Source organism: Microcebus murinus, chromosome 19 (assembly GCF_040939455.1).
Source record: "Microcebus murinus isolate Inina chromosome 19, M.murinus_Inina_mat1.0, whole genome shotgun sequence".
NCBI classification, from domain to species: domain Eukaryota; kingdom Metazoa; phylum Chordata; class Mammalia; order Primates; family Cheirogaleidae; genus Microcebus; species Microcebus murinus.
Window position 1 is genome coordinate 51,443,754 of NC_134122.1, and position 21,274 is coordinate 51,465,027.

Consider the following 21,274-nt stretch of genomic DNA (forward strand, 5'->3'; position numbering starts at 1 on the left):
GTATCCAGGTGATCCTGGAACCAATCGCCCCATGGATACCAAGGGAAGACTGTATATACTTTTCTAGAAAGATGGTTTTAGATTCATCAAAGTGACTAAATGTCCTATAACACCAAAAAAGTTTAAGGATTACTATGGTGAATTGCATTGATGGCTACAATTTCTTCCCTTCCATGGGGAAAGCAGGAAGGCAGGCTGAAGAATTGGGGAACATACAGAGGAGAGAAAAGCAAGCCAGTCTGATTTGAGCTGGGATGCCTGAACCCTGCTCAGTGCAGGATAATGGAGCTCTGTGCTACGCACATCACATTCAAACACCGAGCCACAGATTTGGGAAATTACAGAAAAAAAATTCAAGGAAAAAAAAAAAAGATGGCATACACAAAGAATTATAACATGCTTATGAGAAAGATTTACACAAAGAGCTGTGAGACATTTGAAAAACATTTTTTTGGCATTAAGATTTTCTATCCTTTTCTAATAACACCTAAAATGATCATTTTCTAAGATTTAGGATAAAACTTCTTGTGTTGGAGATGTATTTGGAAATAACTAATGGGCACATTTATCAAAAGGAGTAAAGATAACATCTCCAAATTCTGCTTTGTGCCAAAATGGACATTAACATTTTGCTTGGAAGCAAATGTGAAAATAGTGATTTTTATCCAATTATCCTTTCATATATTAAAGTTATAATTTATTCTGTCATGCTTTTAATAGAATTTTCTATCTTGAATGTTGAGATCTTAAACAATAAAATCACCAATGTGTAAGCAAAGAAAACAATTACCAGATGGCATTTTCAACCACATTTTTTGAATTTATTATAATCGTGCTTCTCTGCAACTAAGGATTCTTGTGGTTTGCAAACCATATGTCTGCCCTTCTTTACCCACGTAAACACAGAACAGCATTTCCAACAGGAGAGGTTCACACCTCAAACGGTATAGACTGTGTGACCTCAATAAGGCTTCAATACAGGTATGAGCCATCTCTCCCTCTGACTGGGTTCCCTTAGGATGCTCTTATATTGGCGTCGCATTCTTCTAAGAGCAGAATCAAATCTTCAATCAGGCTGTGTTCTCTGCCGTGTGTCACTCGCATAATATCAAAAGCCTAAAGAGAAAAAACAGAAGATAGATGAGACCTCAAAATAGGTGGACCCCGCCTGTTGCCTGTCTTTTCCCCACAATGCTGGGGGCCTGGCAAACACGCAGCTTCACGGGCTGAGCCGTCTCCAACAGGCCAACTGTGCTTCTCCGGGCCAGCATACAAAGCCACGAGGGTGATTTCGGAATGTGGTGTTTGGAAAGCAGACTTGCTATCTGAGCCACGCTGGGGTCCAGTGACCAACAGTGATCCCTCAGGGGTTGCCAGGGCATGGGTTTGGTGGGTAGAGGTTTAGGAAGTCACTAAAATGATTAAGTCACAGGCAGGGTGAAATATCATGCTGCTACCACCTTAAAATCATTTTTCTTTACTGTATGCTACATTCAGTTCTCATCTAATGCACTGTGATTATGATATGCATGTACTCTTTTCATATCACATGACATGATAGCATCAGCATTTTCACAATCCTCCCCTTCACTCCCCATATTCAGTCCATTACTAAATCTTGTCAATTCTATCTTTAAAATATTTCTGAAGTCTGGGTGGCTTTTGACTACTTCAATAATAGAGTACAGTGGAAGTAAAGACTTCGACTCCCAAGGCTAGCCCCAAAAGGCCTCTGCTTTGTTCACTGGTATGTTTGCTTCTGGGATCATGAGCATCCATGCTGTAAGGAAGCCCAAGCCACAAGGAGAGGGGCCATGCGTAGGTGTCTGGTTGAAAGTCTTAGCTGAGTTCATCTCTCAAGTCACCCTAGCCAAGGCACAGACATGTACAAAAAGGAGCCTCCAGATGATTCCAGCACCCAGCCAGAGACAGCAGGATTTATCTTCCCAGATGAAACACCAGACTTGTGGCAAAGCAGAAAAGAAGAAAGCCACTCCTACTGTGCTATGCTTGAATTCCTTACCCACAGAATCTGTGGGCATAATTTTGTTGCTTTCCATTAAATTTTGGGATGGTTTGTTATGGAGCAATGAATAATCAGAATACCCTCGAAAATATTTGTGCAATAAATAGAGATAAACAGTTTCTAATTTAACAGTACAAGGCACATCTTGCACTGCCAAATGAGAGGTGTGGTGGGCTGAGGAGAAGGGAGGGACACCCGTTGTATTTGATGCAAAGGTATCCAGGAGACTTGTAAAAATGTGACTCTGGTGGCTGATAAGCACCTAGTGAAGTACCTGGCAGGAGCACCGGGCTCCCAGCCTGGGCCGCACACAGTATGAGCCATGGAGCTCCAAGAGACACCAGCGCCCAGACCTCCGCTGAGCTGAGCACCGGGAGGGCGGGCAGGCGAGGTCCGGGGGATTCCAGCGCACCCTCAGGGTCGAAAAGGACTGATACAGTAAACTCTCAACAAATAACAGCAACTATTCATTATTCAATGTTAATTTACAGCCAGCATAATTGCCATTTTAAATGGTTGTATATAATGAATCCTATCATGTTTATAGACCATTATTTACTAAACTGTTCTTGGAAATTTAGATCAATTCCAATTGTTTATCATGATATGACAGATCTTCCAGCATGACATTTTTGTGCCTTTGCTGCATAGTTGCTTAAGAAAATTCCGAGGGGTGGAATTCTCGGGAATGAACATCTTTAGAGCCACAGAGATCTTGGAGCAGGAAACCACCTTCGTGGGCACACGGCGAGACCCCTTCATTCCCACCACAGCTGCAGGGCGGGAGCCCGTGTCTGCAGAGGAACACTGAGGCCGGGACAAGCAAAGCGTCCCGGCGATGGGTGCTTTCGGCCTGCGCTCGGCTTCTTTGTGCCTCTTGAAAAATGTTCCCGTTAGGCTGGAAGGCAAACAGGCAGACGGGAGGGTCTAGCTGTAGCTGCTGAGAGAGAAAGAGCGAAGTCGGGGAGAGAAGGCACAGCACCCAGCCCCTGGCCTCTCAGCCCGGAAGACAGCTCTGCCCCCAGAGCCCGCCTGACACCTCCCTGCAAAGCCGGAAGTGGCCGGGCTGAACGGACACCGGCGGGACTCCCTGCTCACTAGCTGCGTGGGTCTGCTCTGCGCACCTGCCAGGGAGACGCGAGGGCTGGGCTGGGACTGGCTGGGACGGATGGGAGGCGTTGGGAGCAGCCCTCACCTAGCACACAGCCGAGCTCTCTGACATTCCTCTGGGCAGAAGATTAAAAACAAATGTTTGGCTGGGCGTGGTGGCTCACGCCTCTAATCCTAGCACTCTGGGAGGCCGAGGTGGGCGGATTGCTCGAGATCAGGAGTTCGAAACCAGCCTGAGCAAGAGCAAGACCTCATCTCTACTATAAATAGAAAAACATTAATTGGCCAACTAATATATATAGAAAAAAAATTAGCCGGGCATGGTGGCGCATGCCTGTAGTCCCAGCTACTCGGGAGGCTGAGGCAGCAGGATCGCTTGAGCCCAGGAGTTTGAGGTTGCTGTGAGCTAGGCTGACGCCACGGCACTCACTCTAGCCTGGGCAACAAGCGAGACTCTGTCTCAAAACAAAACAAAAAAACAAATGTTTGATGCCATTCGGGGTGCACATGCCTCATGTTTTATTCTCTTTTCTCGGAACTGCCCTGGGCCCTCCGCCGCTGTTCTGGACACCGTAGGGCCTGAGGCAGAGCACGGCTGCGGAGAGGGGGTTTCTCGCCTCAGCGGGCGCCTTCCGGGAAGTTCTCTGACTTGAAAGCACTTAGTGTTCCTCTTCCCCTCCTACGCGCGGACGGCCAGACGTGCTTGCGATCTGGCAAAGGAAGATGAATGGACCAGGAGCAGCACGCTGGAAAGCTCTTTGCAGAGGGGGCAGGACACTCACCCTGAAAGGGCCCTGCTTAGCTTAGCGAGCCAGGGCTCCCCTCCCTCCCCGCCGTGCAAAAGAGCCCTTGCTCCCGAGGGCCTGGCTTTTTTCTCAGAACTCCCAGGCCAGCTTCTTTTTTGTCCTCCTGGTTACGTTTCTCCAGGTTCCTCGCCTGAAGAATGATGTGAGCTTCCTCATGATTTGACTCGGAGGCTAAATGACACAGCTGTCTTCTTATCACCTGGCAATGTGAGGTTGACGTTCCTGTCTCCGAACAGAACTTGGGCTCCAGTTTGCTTTCCTCGTGCTTTTCTTCCAGTTTCCATTGTAAGTTTCACTCCCCCCTTGCAGCTTTAGGGATAAGGTCTGTCCTCACAGGGCGAAGTCGACCGCCCTTATCCCTGTTCACTGGAGGCGGACCTGCCTGTCCTGCCGCGGCCAGTGCCCAGGTGTCAGCAGGAGGCCTCAGCCCTCCTGGAAGTGCAGTCACGGCAGGAGCGGGCGGCTGCCTGGCCTTCCCAGGCCGCATGCCCACACTTCCCAGCCGGCTTCCTTAAGGAAGGGCTACAGGACCATCCAGTCCCACACTCCCATGTCACGGAAGGAACTAATTCCTGAGGTTGCCTGGGCTGAGAGGTGGACCGGGGGGATGCCCCAGCCCTCAGGACTCGGCCCAGTGTCCCTCCCATGCCTGCAAGGTGCAGTCTCTGCACGTAAACAGTCTGTAGCGACCAAGGAGAGAAACCAGAGGGTCTCCTGGACATGGCTCTGAGACACCCCAAGGAACCACGGTGTCTTTCTAGTCAAATGCTGCTGGTCATGTTCTGCGTTCTCTTATTTGGGGTGAATGTAGCACCAGAAGTAAAGGTGGGGCCGGGGCCAGCCCTGGGCGAGCAGGTGGAAGGTTTGAGATGCTAGGCTCAGAGGGCCTGATCCACAAGGGCGGCTAGAGCAGAGAAGAAATGGGTCTAGGTCGGGGCAGAGGACTAATTTGAAGAGACTGAAAAAAAAAAAAACCAACCTATATTATTTGTCTATAAAGTAAAACTAAATGTAGATCTGATTAACATGGACACATTTTAATTTTCTTAGAGTGACGGGCAGATGTGGAAGAGAAAAGAAGAAAGAAGTAGGATCAGCAACGTGCACGGCATGTCAGTGACTCCCGTGTGTGGAGCGTGCACGTGTGATGGCGTGGCGCTGGGCGGGCAGGAGCTGCGACTCGGACCTGGTGAAGGAGGACACTGGTCCTTGTCTGGGATGCCACCCAGCCTACGGGAGAGCTGGGGCGGAGTTCCCGGTGTGTAAGAAGAGAGTCCCGTGTGGCCCTCGGCACGGCCATTCAGCCCAGTGGGAAGATGAGGAGGGCTTTCGCTCACCCATCCAAAAAAATAAAGTTATGATAAATCTCTGACAACCAGAAAAATGCTCCCAGCGCTCCATCTCCCTTCTCTCAGCCCCTCCCGACTGCCACACCTGCGCCTGTCAGAAAGGACACTTTGGTTTAATTTCCTACAGTAGCATATAAAACAGATTAAGGAAATATAAAATTGGAGCCAGCGTATGTTGGGAAAAGCTTATCTCTTTCCATTACATTTTATTTTTTTAATGGCAGCATTTAAGGAGAGGCTGCACATAATCTTTCACAGAGGACTCATTTGAAGCCTCCAAGGGGGGTGCTTGCTGCACCCACTTACAGACTGTAAATGTCACAAAAGAAATGGCAGCATAGATTGTCTGCCACACGACAGGCACGTGGTTTACTCGGGAATAAAGAAAGGGTCCCCAGAACTGATTTTAATCTCATTACATCCTTTTTTAAAAGTAATTTTAGAATTGTGGCCATATATTAAATAAAATGAATTAAATCAAGTTATGGCTTAAAGTTGGAAACAATATAGCTTTCATATTAATTTTTAATAGAAATATATTAAGCTTATCAAGGATCTCATATAGTTTCTGCCATAAGCCTCAGGAATCCAGCAAATGACTTCCCCAAGCATGATCTAAATATGGATATAAAATCAGAGGGAAAAGAAATGCACCCATGATAAGAACCTCTGGAATCAGATCACAACAGGGAAACGTGGAAGCAGGTTTTTTTATTCTGCCCATCTCAGAATGAAAGTGGTGGGGGTGGGGTGGGAGGGTCATTTTCAAAGCAGAAAATGTAAGAAGCAAGAACTACCAACGCATCAAGCAGCTCCAGAGCCACACAAAGCCCTCTGCAATGGGCAGCAGCAAACCCCAAGACTGTGATGACCCATCTGGACCCAGCAGCGCCCGTGGAACCCACTCCACGCTACGCCTTGGTACCTCTCCAAGGGCAGATTCTGCGGGAGGAATTGGTCCTCCTGGGAGGCAGATTTTCCTTAGAGAAACATCTACCCAGTCTGTCACTCGAGCAGCTGTGATGAGTGAGGCCGGCCCTTGCCCGGGGAGGAGCTCTGGCACAGCCGGGGAGACGAAACGTAACTACTGGGCCATCATGCAGAACAGTGCGTGTTACACACAGATGCAGAGTCCTAGGGCACCCGGAGCGGGGAGACCAGCGCGGCCGGGGGGACCTCGGGAGGGGCGTCACAGACGCGGTGAGCTCAGGCATGCGCCTCCAATGGTAGTAACTATACCGGAAGAAGAGCTGTTGTTACGTCACTATGCTAATCAGTCAATCAATCCAGTGAATGTTTATGGAGCACCTGGGAGACCCTGAAGAAGCCATGGCTGCTCCCTGAGCATCAGTTTCTTTGACTGAATGTGGAGACAGACGAGATAAACTCCAAGGGCAGCCCAAGTGCCGACATGTTGTACGACGCACCTACGAAGCTAGGAGGTATGGATTTGGTTTTGTTTCCAAATATTGCTAATTCCATAGTGGTCTGAGAATTTACTTTGTATGACTGGAATCATTTTATATTTATTGAAATTTGTCTTATGACCTTAAATATGGTCTATCTTGGTATTTCTGCGGTTACTTAAAAAAATGTACATTCTGCTGTTGTCAGGTGGAGTGTTTTCTAAATGTCAATAAATCCTGTTGGTTGATGGCATTATGTAATTATTCTATTAAATATATCCGTGCAGGCCGGGCGCGGTGGCTCACGCCTGTAATCCTAGCTCTTGGGAGGCCGAGGCGGGCGGATTGCTCAAGGTCAGGAGTTCAAAACCAGCCTGAGCAAGAGCGAGACCCCGTCTCTACTATAAACAGAAAGAAATTAATTGGCCAACTGATATATATATATAAAAAATTAGCCGGGCATAGTGGCACATGCCTGTAGTCCCAGCTACTCGGGAGGCTGAGGCAGAAGGATCACTCGAGCCCAGGAGTTTGAGGTTGATGTGAGCTAGGCTGATGCCACGGCACTCACTCTAGCCTGGACAACAAAGTGAGACTGTCTCAAAAAAAAAAAAAAAAAAAAAAAAATATATATATATATATATATATATATATATATATATATATATCCGTGCTGATTTTCTGTCTCATTGTTCTATCAACTCTTGACAGAGGGGTTTTGATATTCCTAGCTACGCTTGTGGATGTATTTATTTTTCAGTTCTATCAGTTTTTGTTTTCCATATTCTGCAACTGTGTTGTCTGGTGTATTACTATGTCTTTTCGATAGATTGATCCTTTTTTTCATTATATACTATCCCTCTAGGAAAATTTTCTTTGCCCTGAAGTCTACTATATCTGATATTGTTATAGCCACTCCAGCTTTCTTTTGATTATGTTTTCATAATATATCTTTTTCCATCCTTTTACTTTCATAACCTGCCTATATCACTATATTTAAAAAGAGTTTCTTATAGATGGTATATAATTGGGTCATTTTAAAAAATCTGTTCTACCAATCTCTGTCTTTTGGTGTATTTAGACAATTTATATTTTTTGACATAGACAACTTATATAATTTAAAATATAATTATTATTAGGGTTTAAGTCTACCATTTTAAATTTGGTTTTCTGTTTGCTCTGGGTTTTTTTTGTTTCTTTTTTCTGTTTCCTGCATTCTTGTGGGTTACCTGAACATTTTTTAGAATTCCATTCTATAGTGCTTTTGAGTATATCCCTTTATATAGCTTTTTTAGTGACTGCTCTAGGTCTGACATATACATAACTTATCACGCTCTACTAGTGTCATCAGTTTACCAATTCAAGTCAAGAGTAGAAACCTTAAGTCTTTCACTCTCCCTCATTTGGAACTTAACTGTCCTAAATATTTCCAATACATACATTTAGAACCATATCAGAGAGTGTTGTAATTTTTGCTTCAACTATTCAACTATATAGAAAACTTAAGATGCGGAGGAAAGTCTATTTTACTTACTCATATTTTTGCTGATTGTGTTCTTTCTTCCTTCCTGATGCTCCAAGATACCTTCTTTTATAATTTTCTTTCTGTTTAGAGAACTTCCTTTAGCCATTCTTTGAGAGTACATCTGCTAGTGACAAGTTCTTTTAGTTTTCATTCATCTGAAGATGTCTTGATTTCCCCTTCATTCCTGAAGGTTATTTTTGCTGAATATAGGTTTTTGGGTTAACAGTTCTTTTCTTTCAGTACTAAAAAAAAATGTGCTTTCATCTGGCCTCCATGATTTCTGATGAGAAAATCACTGTCATTCAAATTGTTTTCCCCTTGCTGCTTTTAGGAAATTATTTTTGTCAATAGCTTTCAGAAGTTTGAGTATGATCCATAGTCTCTGCATGGAAATTTTTGGGTTTATCCTGTTTGGAGTTCACTTAGCTTCTTGAATCTGCAGGTTTATGTGTTTGGCCAAATTTGGGAAGTTTCCCACCATTACTTCTTCTTTAAAAAATATATATTTTTTTTATTTCAGCATATTATGGGGGTACAGATTTTAAGGTTTCAATAAATGCCCATTTCCCCTCTCCCCCCTCAAGTCTGAGTCTCCAGCATGACCATCCCCCAGATGGTGCACATCTCACTTATTATATATGTATATACTCGCTCCCCTCCTCGCTCCCCCCTGCCCAATACCCTATTACTGTAGTACCTATGTGACCACTTAGGTGCTGTTCAGTTAATACCAATTTGCTGGTGAGTATATGTGGTGCTTGTTTTTCCATTCTTGGGAAACTTCACTTAATAGTATGGGTTCCAGCTCTAACCAGGAAAATATAAGATGTGCTATATCACCATTGTTTCTTAGAGCTGAATAGTACTCCATGGTATACATATACCACATTTTATTAATCCATTCTTGGATTGATGGGCACTTGGGCTGTTTCCACAGCCTTGCTATTATGAATTGTGCTGCTATAAACATTCGAGTGCAGGTGTCTTTTTTGTAGAGTGTCATTGGATCTTTTGGGTAGATGCCCAGCAATGGGATTGCTGGATCAAATGGTAGATTCACTTGTATCGCTTTAAGGTATCTCCATATTGCTTTCCACAGAGGTTGAACTAGTTTGCAGTCCCACCAGCAGTGAAAAATATTTTATTGTGCTAAAATATACATATTATAAATTTACAATTTTAACCATTTTTAAGTGTACAGTTCAGTGGCATTAAATATGTTCACACTGTGCTTATACAATGTTGTGCAACCATTCCTACTATCCATATCCAGAACTTTTACATCATCCCACGCTGAAACTATGTACCCATTAACAACTTCCATCCCCCTACTCCCTCCAGATCCTGGTGACCACCGATCTACTTTCTGTGTCTTCGTGTTTGGCTATTCTAGGTACCTCATATAAGTGGAATCATATATATTGTTCGTCTGTCTGGGTTGTTTCACTTCACATAATACCTTCAAGGTTCATCTATGTGTAGCATGTGTTAGAACTTCATTCTTTTTTAAGGTTCAATAATATTCCATTGTAGGTATATGCCTCATTCTCTGGGTTGCCTTTTCTCTCTGTTGATAGTATCCTTTGAGGCACCAAAGTGTTTAATTTTGATAAAGTCCAATTTGTCTATTTTTTCTTTTTCTGTCTGTGCCTTTGGGATTATATCTAAGGAATATCACCAAATCTAACGTCATGAAGCTTTTCCCTTATGTTTTCTTCTAAGAGTTTTATAGCTTTAGCTTATGTTTGAGTCTTTGATCCATTTTGAGTTACTTTCTGTATACAACATTAGGTAAGGATTCAACTTTACTCTTTTGCATGTAGATATTAGTTTCCTCAACACCATTTGTTGAAGAGACTGTCCTTTTTCCATTGAGTAGTCTTAGCACCCTTGTCAAAAATCATTTGACCACATAAGTGAGGGTTTAGTTCTGGGCTCTCTATTTTAGTCCATTGAGCTATATGTCCATCTTAATGCCAACATCACACTGTTTTATTGTAGCTTTGCAGTACATTTTAAAATCAATAACCGTGAGTCCTCCAAATTTTTTCTTCTTTTTCAAGATTGTTTTTGGCTATTCAGGGTCCCTTGAGGTCCCATATGAATTATAAGATGGATTTTTATATTTCTGCCCCCCAAAATGTCATAGGATTTTGACAGAGATTGCACTGAATCTATAGGTTGTTTTATGTAATACTGATATCTAACAATATTAAGTTTTCCAACTCATGAACACAGGATGTCATTCTGTTTATGTCATCTTTAATTTCTTTCAGCAATGTTTTATAGTTTTCAGTGCACAAATCTTTCAACTCTTTGGTTAATTTAATTCCTATGTATTTTATCCTGCTTGATGCTATTATAAATTGACTTATTTTCTTAATTTCCTTTTTGGATTGTTCATTGTTCACAACTGATTTTCACATGTTGATTTTGTATCCTGCTACTTTGCTGAATTCATGTATTAGTTCTAACAGGTTGTTTTTGTTTTTTGTTTTCAGAGTCTTTAGTGTTTTCTACATATATGTCATAAACAGAGATAAAAATTTACTTCTTCCTTTCCAATTTGGATGCCTCCACCATTATTTCTTCAAGTACTTTTTCCACACCATCCTCTTCCTCTTCTGGGATTTCAATGTTAGATCTTTTGTTACTGATCTACTGGTGGCCCCTGAGACTGTATTCAATGTTACTATTTCTTTAGTCTTTTTCTCTGTTTTTCAGACTGGGTAGTTTCTATTGTTCTATCTTCAAGTTCACCAATTCATTCCTCGGTTTCCTCCCTAATGTTGTTGAGGTCCATCCTGTTTCTTGTGTTTATCAGTTCTTAAATTTCTATTTGCTGTTTCTTTATATCTTCTACTTCTTTACTATGACTTTCTATTTTTTTCACTTATTTTTATGGTGTTAGCATTGATTATTGAGGCATTCTTATGATGGCTGCTTTAAAATCTTTGTCCAATAATTCTAATATCCCAACCAGTAGAGTTGGCATCTATTGATTGCTTTTTTTCATTAAGATTGAGATATTCCTGGTTCTTGGCATGATACATGATTTTCGGTTGAAACCTGAGCATTTTGAGTATTCGGTTATGAGACTCTGAATTTCATTTAAACCTTCTGTTTTAGCTGGACTTTTCTGACATCACTCCACAGGAGAACGAGGAGATGACACTTTGCTACTGCCAGGTGGAGGTACAAGTCCAGGTTCCCAACGTGGCTCCTTGTTACTACTGGACTTATATTTCCTGGTAGGTAAATTTATGCTTATTTTCTTTAACATGGTTTAATCACTATTTTGCATTTTACTAGTTGTTTTCTTATCTTTTCCATGTTTTGGTTCAAAAACACACTCCTAAAACTACTATTCTCTATTTGATACTCATAAATATCAGAGCCAGCTTCTTCAAACAACTCTTTGAATGTATTAGTGATAATTATGGCACATCATCTCTGCATGCCTCCTTGTTCTCTCTCTTTCCCTCACTCCTCCCCACTGCTGAAGAGTGATGTTACATGTTTAGGGGAGGGCTGTCTAACCTAGAGGCCATGGACACTTAGAAAGTCCATGGAAAGGCTTCAGGGAGCCTCTGAAGGCCCCTTCCCCACTAAATGTACAAAAGGTTGTGTGTATGTGAGTCAGTGATTCTCATCAGATTCCTAAATAAGAACATGACCAAAGAGTTTAAGCATCACTGTAGCAGATTAAGAAATAGGAACAATAGAACTACATGCGCTAAATCAGCCATTGTGGGGAGCTGGAAATCAGGGCACAGGCTGGAGGAGACGGAGACAAGTGTCTTTGAGCTCTCCCCGGATTTGCTGGAGCAGATGATAACTGTGCAGCCATAAAAAGAGCAATGTCTGACACGTGTGGCCTACACTCCCTGTGTAGACCTGGAAACAGCTAAAAAGATCCTCAAAGTGTAAAATGCTTCAACAAAATGAAATGAGAAGGGAAGAAACAAAGTATAGTATAAGAATTTTACATTTAGATGAAAAATGGTTATTGAAAGGAAAGAAGTCTGACTTTTGCAACCTGACATCTGCTCACAAAGCACTACTAATAACGCAGCTATGCTGGGGCCAGGCTGAAGGAGCCGGCAGCATGCAGAGCTCATAGAAAAATCAAAAAATAAAAAGGGCTCATTGACAAGACAGACCAGATGGGCTGTCCTTGAGGTCCAAGAACTTAAATTAGTGGCAAAAAAATCCTTCCAAGAAATGAATGGAAAGAAATAAAAGTAGATTAGAGACAAGAGAGAGCAGGAGGGAAGCACTGTGAAGGGACCCTAGGAGCATCTTGTGGCAGCAATCACAGCATTTCAGCTGAGCCCCGTGGAAATGGTAGCCTAAACCTAATCAGAGCAGGCCTAAGTGAATTCCTTTCCTGGAGGAGGCTGGGGCCTAACTGAATCGGTAACAGATTTCTGTTTCTGAAGCTTCTCTGATTTCTGTTTCAAACTCACTCTTCGGAAACTTTATTCAAGCTATTTCAGTCCATTATTTCCAAGGTTTCTAAGACAAGAAAGAATATCCAGGCGTGCCCATTTAAAGAGAGCATCAGTTTCAAAAGGCAAAGAATATAGCCTCCCTTTCCCCTTCCCCTCTCTGGGTCACCTGAGTCCTGAGAAAGAGAGACTTTTTGCAGGAAGAAGCTGACCTGCTTCTAGGCTCACAGGTCATGTGAGTGCTCACAGAGATGGACGTGTGCAGGCCGTCCCTGCTAGCAAATGCTCGGCCAAGGCTGTGAGATGACCTGGCCCATCAGCCACACGCAGCTGAAAGAACAGGGCCAGGGCAGGGCTTTTAAAGCCTTCCATCCATTAAAAATATCCATTCATTCAAGCATGTATTTAATAGAACTTGCTGTGTTTGGGGCATGTGTATCTGTGTTAGGTGACCAGATGAGACCAAAGGTCCCTACGTCAGGGTCCCTTGAGGAATTCCCACTCACCTTGGAGAAGCAAAACCCAGCAATGTGAACTGCTGGGAGTAGTCATATAACAACTGTTCGACAGGGGAATGTACAACCCCAAATTACAAACACAAGTACTAAAGGGACCACCAGCTAGTGGGAGAGTGATCAGAACAAGAGTTCCTATGATAATGTTTAATAGTCTCGAAATGCTTGAGGTTACAAGCGCACTCTCGCACACTGCCTCCCTTCTCAGAACAACTCTCTGGGATAGGCCTTATTTTTTAACTAAAATTATATTCAGAGAGATGAAATGACCTGCTTCAAATCACACAACTAGTAAATGGTGGGACCGAAACCTGAACCTACTGACTCTGATAAGCTTGAGCACCTTTTACTATACTGCATTGCTGGGGGTGCACATTTGCTCCTTGGTTGATAATCAGAACTTGGCGAGACTCAGTGACTTCTCTAGTCAAATAGGAAGTTGGGGGTAGGACCACAATTTAACCCCAGGCCTCAAAGCAGACATTCTGAGTTTGCTCCCAGAATATCTTACATTTGGCAGCTATCTGGGTCCATGCCTGGGCTTCCCTTAGGTACCAAGAGCAGGAGATGCTAAAATGGTTACTAGGGGAAGACGTGAGGCAACTCACAAGGCCGTGGGGACAACAGAGACTAGAACTGGCACGAGGGTGTAAAAGGGCAATCAGAGGGTCCCCAGCAGGGCTGGTGATGGCCAGCACCATTGGTCCAGGCCACCTTATCCTATAACCCTACACCTAGATGTCTGTCTGGGTTTGTTCAGGCTGTCCTTGCAGCTGAGAGTAGGAGGCGTCTCCTTCAAGGATTCTGCAGGCAAGGCAATGACTAAAGTCTCACGTGAAGAACACAGGCATCTAAATCTTCTCTGGTTTCTCTCCTACATTTTCCTCTGAGCTGGCATCAGGAGTTCCCTAGATCTGAAGGGATTTCTACGCACCAAGTCTTACTAGAGAGCCTCAGCTATTTAACCGGGCCAATCTAGAGGAAAAGAATAGAGCCTTGGATTCTAGCCTGGATTTAATGACTTGTTCACTTGTCTGTCTCCTCCACTAGATTGTAAGGACAATACTGAGTCTCACTCAAAGTAACAGAAGCATTTCATCAACACGTGTTAAATTAAACTGAACAAACTACACCTGGCTCTGCCTCGGTGTGCCTTTAGACGAGCTCGTGCATGTCTCCAAGCCTTAACTTCTTCATTTTTCAGATAGGAATGAAAATGCTTATCCCAGTGACCTAGTATGGCCGTCCTTTCATCTTCCATGGGGACCAAGTACGAATATGTATGCATGAGCAGTATTAATAGTTTCTAGTCTCATAAAAATACAAAGAATTAATTTGATCACTTAAGAAAACACTGACTTTCAGGTGACCCTGGATTGGGTACATCACATATTTAGGAAATTTCCTCTACATTATTTTTCTGTCAAAACTTTGACACAGGAGACCATCAGTAAGTATGTTCTGCCTAGCTGATTTGACTGGCTGGCAAGTATTCAGAAAAGGAAAGTTCCCCCTGAGACCGTAAGAGGCTGCCGGGTATTGCAGTCTGGGTTAGGATGTCAGACAAGGTAAAAAGAACAAGAAGAGCAGAGTGACTTCAAGAAATCCTCGTGTTCTTCCTGTTGACTGTGTAATTAGTACTGTTGACTGATTTCAATTAGAATCGGGAAAAGGCAGCATGGCTAGCATTCAACAAAATTTGGCATTAGGTAATCTTAGAATCTTAAGAATCCCTTAGGCATTTGTCATTTCTCTTGTCTAACTGTGGGTACCTGCCCATGTTATGGGGTCAGCTGGCCCATGGATACTCTCTGAGCAACCCCACGCGAGGTCCCAACCCCCTCCCCATGACTCTCCCGCGGACGAGGAGAGGGAGAGTCATGGGCATTGTGGCCCAGAGACCCTGCGACAGTGTGAAGCGCTTCCCGCGAGACCCACACGCCAGGTCTCACGACCCACCAGCGCCTGGGCCAAATGAGCACGTGAGCTCCCTTCTGCAGGGCCACCAACCGAGTGAGAGGGAGTTCTGCTGGGGTGCGGAGGGCAGAGAGCCTCGGGCCCCTCTGGGCAGAGGAGACCACCCGAGAGGGCGAAAATAAGTGTCACTCTAACACGGTATTCCAACACTAACCTGGTTCTCCCATTTAGTTTCTTGACACTGCTAGGATCGCATTAACTGACCCCCTCTCCCCACAACAGCGAACACTTCCTAAGTGCCAGGTACTCTGCGTGGCACTGGTGTGGTTATGAAGATAACCACGAAGACCTCACCGTCTCCCGGGTGGGGCTGTCGTCAGGTTTGCCCACTGCAGCGTGGGACACACTCTACTGGCAGGGTGAGCCAAGAGTTGTAGGGTACGTGGAGAAAATAAATTATAATCTGGGCCTGAGTTCTGCCAGGCCCAGGGGCTGGTGATGGGGAGGGCAGAGGAAGTCGCTTTGTGAGACCTGGGAGTGAGCAGTTCAGAGCAACCGTGGGCAGTGTGAACAGCTCAGCAGTCACTGGCCGAGTGGAGACAGAGGCCTGAAGGGCAGACAGAGGTCAAGGGCCTCACCTGCCACGCAAGGAACATGGACTGTGTTCTGTGTGCAATGAGTGGGAGGCAAGAGAAGGGCAGCCTGTTTGCTTTGGACAGGGCACAGGGACACCGGTGTTCTAAAGTCAGTTTGCACCGGGTTGCAAGAGTGATTGCTAAAATTATGATTTTTACAAGAAAGTTAATTCTTACATTGGTAGTTTCAGACCAGGGTGTGTATGTTCACACCACAAAAATCAGCAAATGTCACAAATCAGGGTTTGTTTGTTTTTTGTCCCAGAGTGGTTGTTAAACACTTACCAGCACACACTAGGTGTGTGTGTGTTTATGTGTGCACACACATGTGTAGAGTTGTTGGAAAAAAGTCACAAAGAAGGGGCCCAGCAGCAGCCAGAAAGAGGTACACCAGGCAGATCTACATGAGCTCTTGGCACACTCACCAGTCTCAGATTCTTCATGGCTTGGGGAAACATGCCTTGATGCAACTGCAGTTTGCCAACTTTCATTACTTGCACGCCTCGGACGGGATGGCTTCCTGGGAAAAAGATCCTAGAAGAAACCAAACGGCAAACAGTGTCAGCAGCTCTCACCTTGCAGTCAGCATTCCATCAAGAGAGGACTACGAAAGAGGTGCCAACACTGGCTGTGACTGTTGATGAGCCACTGAAAGGAAATCAGCCATGCCATCCAGGAGAAGGCAATACCGGGGGAATTAACACATTACTGGTCTCCAGCTCCCCAGAATGCCTTTTGCATTAGGGGAAAAATGACAGGACTGGAATGCTTTTCTAATAAACACTAGAGAAGAGAAACAAAAGTTTAGACTTCCGCGTATATATTTGGGAGGAGTAGGGAGACCAGGTGCTTAAACTATCCATGAAGCTCCAGCACTAGCACAGGGAACAGAAGATGACCTCTCATATATATTTGTTGAATAAATGAAAGTTTTCATGATCCCAACTAGACACTACCATGTCCCTTTTCAACTGAAAAGTCCTTTGAATCTCAGTTGCAGAGTTCATGGACCACCTTTCTTATATGCACTTGTGTATGTATTCGATCATCTCACTGGATTATAATCCTTTTTTTGAGACAGGGTCTTGCTCTGTCACCTAGCCTCGAGTGCAGTGGTACAAAAACAGCTCACTGTAACCTCGAATTCCTGGGCTCAAGAGATCCTCCCACCTAAGCCTCCTGAGTAGCTAGGACCACAGGTGTGCACCACCATGCCCAGCTAATTTTTAGAAATTTTTTGTGGAGACAGGGTCTCGCTGTTACCCAGGCTGGTCTCAGGCCCCTGGGCTCAAGCAATCCTCATGCCTTGGCCTCCCAAAGTGCTGGGTATAATGGTTTTCATTCAGTCAGGCATCCTGTCTGTTCTCTGTGATGTTCTAAATGTAGAAGGAACTCAATGTATACTTGATCCCTTTCACATACAACAGAATAGAATAGAATAGTGCAGTGGACCAAAGAAAGAGGACTTAGGGCTATGCTTCAGACCCCATGAAGAGCTATATACTAACTTCAGTTCAATTCAACAAAATTTACTATACTGGAGTCAACAAAACATGTGCAGTTTGGCCTCTTCTACAACCTCCTCCCCTGCCACCATTTTTAGAGAATACTAAGCTCTTGCTGTATATGCAGGATTGCATCTGGGGCTGAGGGAAATACCCCCTCCCCCCGTATAAACTATATATACACACAAGGCCTGGTGAGGTAGCTCACGCCTGCAATCCTAGCACTCTGAGAGGTGGAGGTGGAAGGATTGCTTGAGCTCGGGAGTTCAAGACCAGCCTTAGCACCCCATCTCTACTAAAAATAGAAAAAATTAGCCAGGTGTGGTGGCATGCACCTGTAGTCCCAGCTACTTGGGAGGCTGAGGCAGGAGGATCGCTTGAGCCCAGGAGTTTGAGGTTGCAGTGAACTATCATGACACCACTGTACTCTAGACCTACCTAGTGTCAGTCAGAGTGAGATTCTGCCTCAAAAACAAACTAACAAACAAAACCCCAACTCAACTATATACAGAGTTTATATGAGCTTTTCTCTCAAAACCCAATAATCCCATTAGACCTAAGATAAACATTTACATAGGAGTTAAAACAATATTTCAGGATGGAGCGCTAATTAGTTAATGCCCAAATCAGGTATACGTTATCATAAAGCTAGAGGTTCAGCTCAAGTCTGTTGAATTGAACTGGGAAAATGATGCAGGAGTTGTGAAGGCAGAGAGGTGACTGATGGGTGGCCGGACAGGGGAAGGCCTAGAGGAGGGAACTGGCCTCAAACTGGCTGCCAAGGATTTGGGAAGCACTGGCTGGTGAGGAGAGGGACGTGCACCCCCGGTCAGAGCACACGAGCAAGGGTCCAGCCCAAATGCTGCTTCGCCAACGGTGAAGGCGGCTGCCCACGGGGTGAATGAGGTGGTCCTAGGAGCCGTCCCTTACATAGGGTTGCCACGTGCCAGGTGCTGCTCTAACTGCTTTTCATTTATCAACCCGTGGAACGCCCGGGTAAGCTCCACTACGTAACAGAGGTGAGGCAGGTTCACCAGGAAGACACGGATGTTCTCTGACAAGTATGCACATATCTGCAAAGCATCCTCTCTCCCTGAAGCTCAACTCTTCCCCCTGCGAAATGTGATACAGAAACTTCATTCATGCTTTCAAAAAGGGGGGAAGCAGTAGCTGGGAGGAAAGTATTTAAATCAATAGAAGGTTGGCCATGCCTCTCACAAAGAACTGGAAGGGAGGGGAAAGGGGAAAAACAAAAGAGACACCTGGGTCCCGGATTTTTCTCCATCTCTTGAGTATGCCAGGAGGTCAATCACTTCGCGTCTCACCCTTTACAAAATGAACATCATTATCTACTTGTGTAGAAAAGATTTTAAGATCCCCAGACAAAAGGCTTACACGCAGGACGCCATTATCAGAAGGTAATTGCCCCGGACGCTTTCCTTGAAAAGCACACCTGGATTCGGGATTTTATTTTATTGCTATGAATGTGGTGTAATTAAATTTAAAGGCCAAAAAGTAATTTTATACTAATAATCACTCCACTAAGTGGATGTCTGTCATGTAAGCAGAAAGAAAGAAAATCTTCAGTTCTATGGTGGCAGAGAAAGTGCATAATTGTGCCACGACAGGTACCTGCCCTGGTCAGGTAAAGATATTAGAGAACGCACAGAGCTGCACGAGGAGAAGACGAGGAGGCAGTGTCTGTGAGGGGCTTCCACATAAATATTTACAGAGCGGACTCACAGCCCTGGCAGGGGCACTGCCCGTGAGCCGGGCTTCTTTCTGGAAGCCTCCCAGATGACACACGGAACAATCATTATGATTACTTGCTGGAACAGCGCCCCAAGGAAAACTGTGCCGCTCATTCCTGCTGGGAGAAGTTCTCCACCAACGGTACGGGCTTTCATCAGCTCTACTGCGTGTGACATGAGGAGGGGAGAAGAGGGCTCAAAGTAGTCTTTAATCACAGGACTGCCAAAACCAGGTCCAGGCTGACAGCCTGCCCTGCAAAGGAGTCAGCTGTGCCCGAGTGCCACAAGGGCTGAAACAGGAGTTTGAGTGAGGAGGTGACGGAAGGCGCACCTATGGGATGCCAGGCTCTGGGCCCAGGCGTTTAAGGGACCTGAAGAAGTCCAAAACTTTGCAGAGAGGACTGTGACACCCACCAGACCTTGGAGCACAGCGCTCAGGGGAGCAGCAGGGTTTGAGCTAGTGCAGAGTGGAGGGATGGGATGTGGACAAGCATGTGAGGGATGGGAAGGGACGGGCTGCTCTGGGGGTGCTATGGGAGGCTGAATGAAGGGCCAGGGAGCGCGCTGGCCTGGCCTGCAGAGGAGGAGAGGAGGAGAGGAAGAGAGCAGGTGCACTTGAGGCCGGGCTTGCAGAGGCATAAATGCAACGCTAGAAGTTGGGACTTCCTACTGTTGGCAGTGAGGCACTACCAAAGGTGATGAGAATATTTCATCAGAATAGGAAACAAAGAAAACTGAAAGGGGACCCTAGAGGCAAAAAAGACTTGCGCAAGGATGGTGGCAATGAGAACAGAAAAAGGACTTGGTATAAAACAGGTTACACAGCTGAATCAACAGGACCTGGGGACATGATGGGGTGCAGTGGAGTCAGAGCTGTCTCCAAGATTCAGAAATAGAAATAGCTCCACAAAAACACACAGGCAAACTATATAATAACAAAATCATTCAACAAGGCGTTCTACTTGTTTGGGTGTTATAAATTTTCTTTTTATAGGAACAGTGCTAGCAATCACACGCGCCAGGATGCGGGGCCTAGAATGGAAAGATCACCTTTGATGTTTCTGTGGTGAATAAGTATGGAGAAAGAAACGAGTTTAAATAAGCAGAGAAGAGAAGGAAGCACACACACTAGCTTTAACTCAGATGAAGATCTTGCTGCTGTATTTTACTGGGAGGCTGAGAGTCGGGGAACTGGAATGTCTCAGGTCAAAAGGACACGGAGGAGAAGCACCTGATGGCGGGATCTGTTGGTCTCGCCGAGGTCTCTCTACATGACGCCATTACCAATCACGTTGCTTCTGTGAAGGTGGCATTTGCAGGGTGGGATAGCTCAGGACTATTGCTAGGGTTTGAATTCTGAATGTGTCTCCTCCAAAATTCAGGTGTTGAAACTTAATGGCTAATGTGGTGTTGGGAGGTGGGGCCTTTAAGGGTGATTAGGTCATAAGGGCTCATCCCATTGTGAATGGGATTAAGTCCTTTTAACAGAGGCTTCACACAGCACTCAGCCCATTTGCCCTCTGCCTTCTGCATGTGAGCACAGAGCACTCCTCCCTTGCCGGAGATATAGCAAGTAGGTGCCGTCTTTGAAGCAGAAAGCAGCCCTCACCAGACAACAGAACCTACTGGTGCCTTGATCTTGGACTTTCCAGCCTCCAAAACTATGAGAAAATATGTTTTTATTCTTTATAAATTATTCAGTTTATGGTATTTTGATATAGCAGCACAGAGTAAGAAAATTATTTTTTAAAAACGGATCCAAAATATATTACTGAACCTAAAAGGAGAGCTTAACTTGCCTGTTTACATTGTATTCAGAGTAACTAAGTAGCTCCAGTTGTAAGAATTTTAGCTGATAAATGTGAAACGATGACAGAATTAGAAAAATCATCATTTTGCAACTCCTGAAGAAATAATTGATCCAGAGACAAAGTACCACTTGAAAACATTAGACAAAAGGACGATGGACAACTTTTATAGTGGATGGGTTAGGCTGTTACCATCTGAATCCACTGATCAATCTTAGCATCACTAAGGTGGCACAACGAGACATTAAGTGCCATCTGAAACGAGTAGGAATTATTTGTCACCTATAAACCATTCTTGCCAAACAAAACAAAACCCCACAAACTGAAACTGAATCTAATCAACTCCATGAAGTTAAATCTCATTTCATAGGAAGAACAAGTAATGGAGGAACACGTAAAAGCAGGCAGCTGAATCCAGGATATGGGGCAACTCTCTAGGACCCTGACCCAAGAGCTTCAACAGGTCAATG

The 21,274-nt window shown here is 44.6% G+C and overlaps 1 protein-coding gene across 3 annotated transcripts in view; it reads right to left on the bottom strand.

The window, feature by feature from the left end:
- Nucleotides 1-799: 799 nt before the first annotated feature.
- Nucleotides 800-21,274, bottom strand: part of SMYD3 (SET and MYND domain containing 3) — a 536,942-nt gene continuing 516,467 nt past the window's right edge. For all 3 annotated transcript variants that reach the window (XM_075995540.1, XM_075995539.1, XM_012751180.2), the window contains 2 exons: nucleotides 16,166-16,274; nucleotides 800-1,116 (listed from right to left, as the gene is read on the bottom strand). In XM_075995540.1, coding sequence (XP_075851655.1) covers nucleotides 1,109-1,116; nucleotides 16,166-16,274 — 117 coding nt within the window. In that variant the 3' untranslated portion in view covers nucleotides 800-1,108. The remainder of the gene's footprint in view (nucleotides 1,117-16,165; nucleotides 16,275-21,274) is intronic.